Source organism: Lepus europaeus, chromosome 9 (genome assembly GCF_033115175.1).
Source record: "Lepus europaeus isolate LE1 chromosome 9, mLepTim1.pri, whole genome shotgun sequence".
In the NCBI taxonomy this organism is placed as follows: domain Eukaryota; kingdom Metazoa; phylum Chordata; class Mammalia; order Lagomorpha; family Leporidae; genus Lepus; species Lepus europaeus.
The window spans coordinates 65159944-65170569 of NC_084835.1; the positions used below are offsets into that span (position 1 = coordinate 65159944).

At 44.1% G+C, this 10626-nt stretch overlaps 1 protein-coding gene across 2 annotated transcripts in view; it reads left to right on the top strand.

Annotated features, from left to right (window-relative positions):
• The window catches only part of DLGAP1 (DLG associated protein 1), a 396029-nt gene that overhangs the window by 359353 nt on the left and 26050 nt on the right, over nt 1-10626 (top strand). For both annotated transcript variants that reach the window (XM_062201404.1, XM_062201405.1), the window contains one exon: nt 5668-6089. In XM_062201404.1, the coding sequence (XP_062057388.1) occupies nt 5668-6089 (422 nt within the window). The remainder of the gene's footprint in view (nt 1-5667; nt 6090-10626) is intronic.

Sequence of the window (10626 nt, forward strand, 5' to 3'; positions counted from 1 at the left end):
GATGCTGCTGTCTCAGACAGTAGCTTTACCCACTATGCTACAACACCAGCCCCATAATGTTCTCTTTGTGGGGCGTGTGTGTGTGTGTGTGTATTTAATACTTCCACCTATGTTTTTGTAAACTATTTCTTAACTGTCATGGATCTTTATCTAGAGATCATCCAAGTGGGAGTCAGTTTTACCACCAGGAATATTTGCCTTCCATATCCAGGAAATTAGAGAAAAAAACTTGTCCTAGGGTATGTGCATGACAAATGATTTTGTGGCCTCTTTTTCTCTCTCATTAAGTCCTCATGCCGCCATTTCTTTGTTGAGAGGTGTGGCTGGCAAGCAGTGAACGCCTGGGGCTGGCGTTGTGTGTTTGAAGGTGTGTGTACTCAGAGGGACAGCCAGCATCTCTTGGTTTATATTGGTAGGCCGGGAAAAAGAGAAGATGGATGGTTTGAAGATTGGGATAAAATTTCTGCTTTTCTAGTCTCCAGTTGGTGGAGCCACCTCCTTCTCCCCTAGAGCAGCTTTATACGTAGTACACAATACTCAGACCTGCAGGACACACAGGGCCCTCAACATGAGCTTGTGAATGACACCTGCCACTCCTGCAGACCTGGGAACCCACAGGCTGAGTCGCAGTGTTGAAGGAAAGCAGCAGTGACCAATGACAGCCACTCTTCATTTTTAGAAACAAATGCCTCAGCGAATAGGATCTGCATACTTTTGTGTTTTTTTCACCAAAATTGTCTCTATTTCCATAAGTAACCCCAGCTCTGAATTTTTAAAATCTTCCTCACTTCCTACATCAAAACCCATGGCCTCCTAGGTGAGTGGGACAAACAGGGAGAAAGTTTGCCTTGTTTCCTTTCCATTAGCACAATGTCCGCTACTGTGCTGTAACAAATCTCTTAGGATGGCAAAGTGGCTAAATATGTAAACACGTGGGCTTGTAGTTATTTGTGCCTTTTCAACTTAGCAGGACGTTACAACAAAAAGTCAGAATTTAGACAGCATCTTCTGACAGCCAGGCTTAGAAAATCTTGGGCTGTCCGAAACATCCCTTCTTTGCCAATTGGAAGCTCTACACTGATCCCCCTCTCCTCACAGTCTCCTTGGACTACCACAAGGCCTAGGAATCATCCTTGGTAATCTCTTTTCTTTGCCAAGTTAACAATACCATGACCTAACAAACAGTTCCTTACTGTGCACCTGAGTTTTAAAGGTGCGGTATTTGTGCGTTTCAGATTTCAAAAGCCTGAAACTTTGCATAACTCCAGATAGAGCTCATACATTCTCTCTCTCTCTCTCTCTCTCTCTCCCTATTTTTCGCTCTCTTCTTCCTCCCTCCCCTGCTTCCATCTTTTCTTCTCTTCCTTCTTTTCTTTTCTTTTCTTTCTTTCTTCTCCTTTTACCTGTTTTTCAAGAAAAGTAATCTGCAGAGAGAAAAACGACCAGGTGACTCAAGCCTGTGCCCTCCATTGGCCCAGAAATAAGATTCAATAAAGCTAACCATTAGTGAACCCTCTCATGCTGCTGTTAGTTACCTTGGCTCAGTAGCAAGGACTGACCTGATGGTCCGGTGCCAAGAGGCAGGAGTCCCTTCTGGAGCACATTCAAGTTCAGGGCCGTGTTGTTGAGGCTCCTCATTAAGGCTCCTGTAGTGACAGCCCATCAAAGACGGGAGCACCCGCCCAGCTGCTGTTAAAAGGAGCCAGGCAACGTGCAAGGCCCTCTCGGAAGCTATCAGATGATGCATTCTCCTTTTCCTCCCCTTTGTTTGTTTTACATATGCATTACCATCATTTATAGTGGCAAGGACCCTTACATAGAAAACCTATTCTATTTTCTTTCCACTTAAAGAGACCTTCAGACAAAAGAATTATGAATGTGCAAGATTTTAAATAATCAGTAGAGGCATGTTTTTTTTTTTAAGATTTTTTTTTTTATTTACTTGAAAGAGAAGAAGAGACACAGAGAGATCTTCCATCTGCTGGTTCACTCCCCAAATGCCCACAGCAGTCAGGTTTGGGCCAGACTGAAGCCATGAGCCAGGAACTCCATCTGGGTCTCCCAGGTGGGTGGCAGGAGCCAAAGTACCTGTGCTATTATCTGCTGCTTCCCTGGGTGCACAGTGGCAGGAAGCTGGGATTGGAAGCAGAGCCAGGACTCAAACCCAGGCACTCTCATACAGCCAAGAAGCATATTAGTCTCCGCATCAGGCACCTACTCCAGAAGTTTTCATTCACCTCCATGCCTTGCCTTTGCTTTTGCTTCTTTTACTACAAGGAACATCTTGGGCTTTCCACCAAAAGATGCCATTTAATGCAATGCCAAGACGTGCACTTTTGAAGCGCAGCAGTTTCAGATCCCATCTAAGCCTTGACAGAAGGGTTTGTGGAAATTATCTAAAGGATCCCACAAAGAAAGAAGGAACAGAGTCAGACTCGCGTTTTCCCCCTTTGAACCTAGATTTAGCTCTGCAAAATAGCCAAAGGGATAAAGGAGCTAAGTGGAGGCCAGGGGATTCTGTGACCAAGTTACTACCCCTAAAATAAGTTTACGATGAGCCCCACTAGTTGATTGTCTTACAGGTCTATATACTGCTTTTTTTTATTTAACTGCAGCCTCATCAGATGGGGGCATAAGGATGAGCCTTTGCTATTTATCGCCTGTGTGTGTTGGTTTGTTACCTGCTGTACAGAAAAGTCTTAAGAGAGGAGTAAAAAAATTCTCTCATTAGAAATATAAACCAATTTCATAGAAGGAGCATAAAACAACAGCAGAGGTGAAAGCCAGCAAGTGACTTTCCTCCTGTCGATCAGAACAGACAGGGTATTGTGCTCCATACTGGTTGATCCAGTCTTCGGTTTCATGCTTTTCTGCTCCTTTGGCCAGAATATTGGCCTGCATTTTTCAGAAGTTGTAATTATTTCACATTGTGCCCGCAGGGCATGAAGCATTGAAGATGCTTCAAGTTTGGAAATCGTGGGATCAGAAATAGCAGGCCACTGGGTCCCGCTTTTAGGTTTGTACCATCACCCAACAACAGATGGTTCTTTTTCAAGGTAAAGAGCTGAATCTAGTGACTCCCTTCTGTGTTCCTATCAAAAATGTAAAACAATAACAACCTCCTGGAACCCTTCACCCACAAGGAACTTTGCACATGAAAGCCATGAAACGTTTTGTGGAGCAGAGCATTCTTTGAAAGCTGGGGTGGAAGAAAGCGCTTGCTTAAGGAAGTTAATTGATAGAAACTAGCAGCTTGGACAGGGCTGCCCGAGTTCAAAGGCACCGCTTTTAATCCCAAAGCATTTTAATTTTACTTAACTTTTATTTCTTTCTGGGTGACTAGACTGCAAACGTCTATTAATCTACTGCCAAGTAATTTTTCTTAAGAAGGTGGATACTTTACAAAACCCACAGCCAGGAGACGGCGCTCAGGAATGCTGGTAGCGCAGTTTTGTGTAGATAAAAACAGAGGCTGGGGAAGTAGGCCATTCTCTTTCCTGTGTGCAATGGCTTCTGTCTCTGGCAAGTGTGCACTGATTGGAAACAATAAGGAACCAGAGCTTGTTTAAGTTTGGAAATGTGATGCCTCTGGCAATACGTGAGCTTGCAGAGTGAAACCTGATGTTTTTGTAGTTGGGATTTCGTGTTAGTAGAACAGCCAAGATGTCAACTGCTGCGAGGAGACGCGTCCAATGCACACATGTGCAGCTGGAGGGAAGCTCAGCTCCAGGGATGACATGGAACATTTGTGGCCAAGCAGGAAGAATGCGGAGCTCTCCCCCGCAGCCAAGAAATGAATGGCTGGGGGGAAAAGCACTTTAGCAACGTTGTTTTCCTCTCATTGCTAGTAGGAGGGATTTGTAGCCTTCCCTTGGACCTTCACACTGCGGGGGCTTTTTGTTTGTTTGTTTTTTGTTTTTTGGTGTTTTTGTTTGTTTGGTTTGGTTTTTTTTTTTTTTTTTTTTGCCCATCTGAAGGTTAAAGAACTTAGAAGAATGACCAATCATTCAAATGCAGGCATTTCCTATCCTTTCATTTTTTAGAAAATTTTTGTTATTTTCATTTTTATTGGAAAAGCAGAGACAGGCAGAGAAGAGAGATCTTTCCACCCATTGGTCCACTCCCCAAATGCCCACAACAGCCAGTGCTGGGCCAGGAGATGGAAAGGTTTTGGAGATGGATGGTGGTGAGGGATACACGTGTGTGAATAGAATTAACACCTCAGAACCATATACTCAGCAATAGCTAAGATAGTAAACTGTATGTTATAGATATTTAATCAGTTAATATTAGACTAGGAAATGACTCTTTAAAAAAAAAAGGAGGCCGGGACTGTGGCACAGCAGGTTCGGCTGCTGCCAGCATCCCATAGGAAAACCTGTTCCAATCCTGGCTGCCCATTTCCAATCCAGCTCCCTGCTAATGCACCTGGGAAAGCAGTGGAATGATGACCCAAGTACTTGAACCCCTGTACCCATGTAGGAGCTTCTGTCTGGCCTACCCCCAGCCACTGCAGCCACTTCAGGTGTGAAACAAGGGTGAAGATCTTTTTTGCTCTGTCTCTCCCTATCTTTCTCTGCCTTTCAAACAAACAAATAAATCTTTAAAAAAAAAAAAAAAAGGACAGTACACAGGCAAGTTAATGGTTCTGCTTCCAGTGGACTGATACAAGTTCATGGGAAAAATGTGTATTATGAAAAAACTATTCATAGATTTTAAATTTTTTCACACCAAAATAAACTTATCTTTTATTAAGCATTTTCTACAAATTATTTGAAATCCTTTCCTATTCTCTGCCACTGTTTCCTGCCTATCCAGAAACCACTGAAGCTGTGTGTGTGTGTGTGTGTTTTAAATCACTTGCAGCCCATACCTTCCTTGCCCTGTCTCTTCTCCCCACTCTTCCCACTTTACCTTCTTTGCAGGTCAGCCAGCAAAACACAGGGCTGTGTGGCTGCGACACGCCGTGTGCTCCTGGCTGTCCACGTAAAATGCTCAGATGCAATCTGTTGTCTTTTATCATCTCACTATAAGAACTGTGAGAAGGAAAATGAATGGCCAGGGAGAGCAGTAATAGAGAATTCTAGAACCATCAGCTGATTGTAATTCCAAAGGCTTTGGACTAAATGCTGATAATGACCTGAGAGACAGGTAAATCCTTACAGAGGAAAGGCACTGGGGTTTTAAGGGGCCCCTGAGGAAACTTCAGATTACTTTCAAGAAGTCTTACTTGGTAAAATCTGCCCCAGGAAGAATGTGGCTTTGCAGGATTCTTGACAGTCTTGGTCCAGGTTAGATTGTGTTTTTCCCCCACTTCCAAGAAAATCACACAGATGAAGAAATAATTGAGTTGTTGCCTTAGCCTTCACTAATCTGGGTTTCAGGACCTAAGCCACCCCGGATTTGGGAAGGAAATTGGACATTGGGAATCACAATGGTTTTGATGTTTAAATACTTCATATTACAAAATGGTGAGATATCTGTGTTCTTTCCATTACAGCTATGGCAATATCTTTGCATCGAGGATCTACTTACCCTCCTACATAAGCACACACACGCTCAGACCGAGAAGATGAGGCTCCTTATCATCACCCTTACCAAGAAAAGTAGAATGCAATTTTGCTTCAAGAAATATCCTTGAACTAAATCTCCTTTCTCTTTCCCAAGCTTTCGCAGGTTCACTCGATCCAACAGTGTGACAACAGCAGTACAGGCTGACCTGGACTTCCATGATAATCTGGAAAATTCTCTGGAATCTATTGAGGACAATTCATGTCCCGGCCCAATGGCCAGACAATTCTCCAGGGATGCCAGCACCTCTACCGTCAGCATTCAGGGCTCAGGAAACCATTACCATGCGTGTGCAGCCGACGATGACTTTGACACGGATTTTGACCCCTCTATTCTGCCCCCTCCGGACCCCTGGATTGACTCTATCACCGAAGACCCTCTGGAGGCCGTGCAAAGGTCGGTGTGCCACCGGGACGGCCACTGGTTCCTGAAGCTTCTCCAAGCAGAGCGAGATCGCATGGAAGGCTGGTGCCAACAGATGGAGAGGGAGGAGCGGGAAAACAGCCTGCCAGAAGACAGTAAGTCGCGTCCGTGCGCATCCGTCCACTCGTCGGTTGGGCTGGGGTGGGGGGTCACTTCGTCGACTGCAGGCAGCGTTGTTTTCTTCCCCGCCAGCTTCGCTTGTATAACCTTGCCGTTCCACAGCCCAGACCACAACACGTGGAACAGCTCGGCTGAGTCGGGAGGCTCCTGTGCTGCGCCCTAGAAGGAGAGGCACTGGGTAGATGTCACGGCTTGTAGCTCTAGACCTGGGATGTTTCCTTTCTCTGAAAAATCCCATGCTCCTCCATGTGGTCCTGTGTCTCTAACGTGGCTCCTCTTCTCCAAAGTCATCTCACATGTTGCTCATTCGCAGGGTATTAAAAAGGGATTCTAAATAGCTTCATGGTACACAGATATACATGCACTGAACATTCATAATCTTTACTATTTAATTACCCTTATCAATAAATAATATTAAAACAAATGGCTAGGGGCTGGTGCCGTGGCTCACTTGGTTAATCCTCCACCTGCAGCACTGGCATCCCTATGGGCGCCAGGTTCTAGTCCCGGTTGCTCCTCTTCCAGTCCAGCTCTCTGCTGTGGCCCGGGAGTACAGTGGAGGATGGCCCAAGTGCTTGGGCTCCTGCACCTGCATGGGAGATCAGGGAGAAGCACCTGGCTCCTGGCTTCGGATCAGCACAGCTCCGACCATACCGGCCATTTGGGGAGTGAACTAACGGAAGGAAGTCCTTTCTCTCTCTCTCTGTCTCACTGTCTATAACTCTACCTGTCAAATAAAATAAAATAAAATAAAATGGCTAATATGTAGGCCAGTAGAAGCCTGTGCTTAGTTGTCTTCTTAAGTCTGCTTAACGTCTAGTTTCTCTTAGGTTTTAGGGAGGCAGCCTTCATCCAGTAAAGTAATTAATACAAGTCTTAATTTATTGAGTTAAATAATAAATGATCATTAAATAAAAGAAATAAAGAACACTGTTTTTGCATGCCATTAGTTTCAAACTTGGCCTTTTAACAATTCCTCTTGTTAACAGAAAATTATAACCATTGCAGTTTTGCACATCTGAATTGGCTTTAGTGGGGTAGTGTCTGGACTCAAAATGGTTAGAACGCTGTACCCCACCACATGGACAGGTCATGTTTATGGCCAGAGGGAAAAAAGTGCTGGTATAGGGAACTGGAGTGAGTTACAGAGAAGCCTTGTTGGTTACAACTCACATCTGTCATATTAGAACACAGTTTGAACAGTTGACTGCTTGTGATTGGCTGAGGCTCAGCTGTTTGTTACAAGAGTGGGTGACAGTCTGTTTACATGTTAAGTTAGGTTGTACTTCACTATGCATGGGGAAACTTTTAGGCCATACCCAAAATGTGGACAGAGGTAGCTTTAGGGCAAACTAATTCAGTTTTATACTATTAACAGATGACAAAGAAAACCTACCACATGACCTCAACTCTGAGGTACATTTGACACATTTTTGACAATTCTGAAATTAGAATATAGTTTATAATAAATATTTTATTAATGTTGGATGTTTACTTCCCTTTGAAAAAGTATTATTAAATTAGTGATCAAGCCTCCAAGTGATGATATTTTGGCACTAAAAAATATTTAGTGGTAGGCACGAAAGCCTGCTTCATTTTTTGTGAGGGAACAATCTGGAAAAGTGCTGTCATTATATGACTTTTTAGACTTGTTTTTAACTAACCACTTCATTTTTAAGCCATGAACATTTTAAAACATGCACAAAAGTAGAGAGTTTAATATAATGAATCCCCACGTGTTAATCATCCACTTCAACAACTGGCCACTCTTCTCTCCGTGTATTCCCTGATTGGTTGTTGGTACTTTTGCTGAAGTATTCTAAAGAAAATCCAAGGTATCACATCCCTTTCTTACAGAGTTCACACAGATAAAGGAGATTGTTTTAAATGATAGCCACAGAAAAGTGTTTGGCCTAATTGTTAAGCTGCCAGTTAGGACAGGGTTTGAGTCCAGGCTCTACCGGCTCCAATTTCCTGCTAATATGTACCCTAAGAGGCAGCAGGTGGAGGATCATGTCGTTGGGTCACTGCCACCCAGATGGAGTTCTTGGCTCCCAGCTTCAGCCTGGCCCAGCCTGGGACATTTGTAGACCTTTGGAGATTGAGCCTGCAGATCTCTACCCTCCGCCCATCAGATAAAAACATTTGCATAAAAAAGTACATAACCAGGCATTACCATCCCTAACAAGAAAAGGAATAATAATTTTTTAATAACTAGAGCCATCACTGACTGTAAATCTTGTTAGATATATTTACTAAATACACCAAACTAGTTTTGTCAAGAAGTGAGTTTTTTTTTAAAGATTTATTTATTTATTTGAGAGGCAGAGTTACAGAGAGAAAGGGAGAGACAGAGAGATCTTCCTTCCACTGGTTCACTCCCCAGATGGCTGCAACAGCCAACTCTGGGCCAAGCTGAAGCCAGGAGCTTCTTCCGGGTCTCCCACGTGAATGGCAGAGGCTCAAGCCCTTGGGCCATCTTCTGCTGCTTTTTCCAGGCCATTAGCAGGAAGGTGAATCAGAAGTAGAGCAGCCAGGACTCAAATGGGCACCCACGGGGGATGTCTGGTCACAGGCGCGGCTTTATCCACTGTGCCACAGCGCCAGCCCCAGCAGTGAGTGTTTCCATAAGGAGATTGGAAGAGTACTTTTAAAAAGTTTGTGAAAAAAAAATTGAGTGAAAAAAATTTGTGAAAAAAATTGAAAGATGTTTATTTGGGTGAAAGAAAATTGAACTCCATGATTATACATAATATACATTTTCTGTGAATTTTTTGAAGATCCTGTGTATTTTTTTATGAACATAGACAGGAAGACTTGGCAGATGGTGGATTTCTTTGTGTCTGCTCTCTCACTTGCAGCTCTGTTCTGCTCATCTTCCTGCTCGGACCCTCAAATGCTTGAGTAGCTTCTTTTTTGCCTTTGTGAGCCGATTCTGAAGTTCACAAATGGGTTTCTGTGAAGTTCCTTTTGCTCTTTCACATTATGAGTACAAACAACTTGGCGGTGGGAAAATCCTTGACATTGGCCCCTAGCCATCAGTACCACTGCAGAGTCCCCTCAAATGTCGACCTGCAGCCTGAGTGTTGATCCATGAGCAGAGTTAGCGTTTTGCCCAGGTGACAGGTAAATGAGGCACCAGTGGGCAGCCGTGGGCGAGGCTGGAAACGGGTCTGAGTAAGAAAACCTTAGCAGTTGCATCATCCTGAGCTCTTTCTCCCTTGTGGACATACCCCCAGTCTGTTAGATTTTTCCAGAAAAAAAACACCTGTGTCTAAGGAGCAGTGGTACATGGTGCTATTGCTCAACAGGACACACCACCTTTCAGATTTCAACTCATTCAGTTCATTAATTCAGGTCTTGGTTTAGCTTCCTGGTTGGCCTCTGGTGGAACCCTGGGAAGCTGGCTCATCTGATGTCTTCTTTTCGCTGGCCTCCTCATCCCAGACTAGATCTGCTTCTCTCGGCCCTGCTTCCCAGTGAGGCCCGCTGACAGCCATCGTATAAAAATTCAGGACAATCTTCTTCAATGTTAAAGGAGCTATAAAAACAAGTCGATGCATTCTGATACAACCATAGAAAGCCAAGTTCTCATTCTCTGTTTGGGATAACAGAGAAATATATTTATGTTTTTGAAATGAACACTACCAGGAATGTCTCAAAATAACGAACCTAAAAGGACTGCCCACCCGTTTGTTGTTCCAGATTTACTTTGTTGTTCAGGCTGAATCAAGCCCATCTCTCTGGTACTTCTGTGTTCCTCTGTGTGTTTGTCTGTCAGGTTCTTCGAACATTATTTTTAGTAGTCTGTGGACTCTCTTCCACTCAAAAGTGAGTACTCAGTAAAGAAAATATTCCTGTCTTATTTATCTGTGAATCCCCAGCCTCTGGGTCTGCTGTTTGGCGCAGCAGTTACTACACCACTTGGGGGGCCGGTACTGTGGCATAGCAGGTTAAGCTGCCACCCTCAATGCTAGCATCCTATATGGGTACTGGTTCAAGTCCTGGCTGCTCCTCCACTTCTGATCCAGCTCCCTGATAATGTGCTGGGAGGGCAGTAGGGAATAACCCAAGTGCTTGGGCCCCTGCCACCCACATGGGAGACCTGGACAGAGTTTCAGAGTCCTGGCTTCAGCCTGGCCCAGCCCTGGCTGTTGCAACCATTTGGGTAGTGAACCAGTGGATGGAAGATCTCCTTCTCTCTGTCTCTCCCCCTCTCTCTGTAACTCTGACTTTCAAAGAAAATAAACAAATCTTTTAAAAAAAAAAATGAGACACCACTTGGGGTGCCCATATCCCTTATTGGAATGCCTGGGTTCAAGTCCCTGCTCTGCATCCAATTCCAGCTTCCTGCTAGTGGACACTCTGAGAGCAGCAGGTGATAGCTCAAAATAAATAAATATAAAAATCCTCAGCCCTCTGACGCGAAATAGAGGATGAGTAAGCATGTATCTGAGTCCTCCAAATATTTTAGAAACTCTTACAAGTATGTTTCACTTACCAAAACCTTTT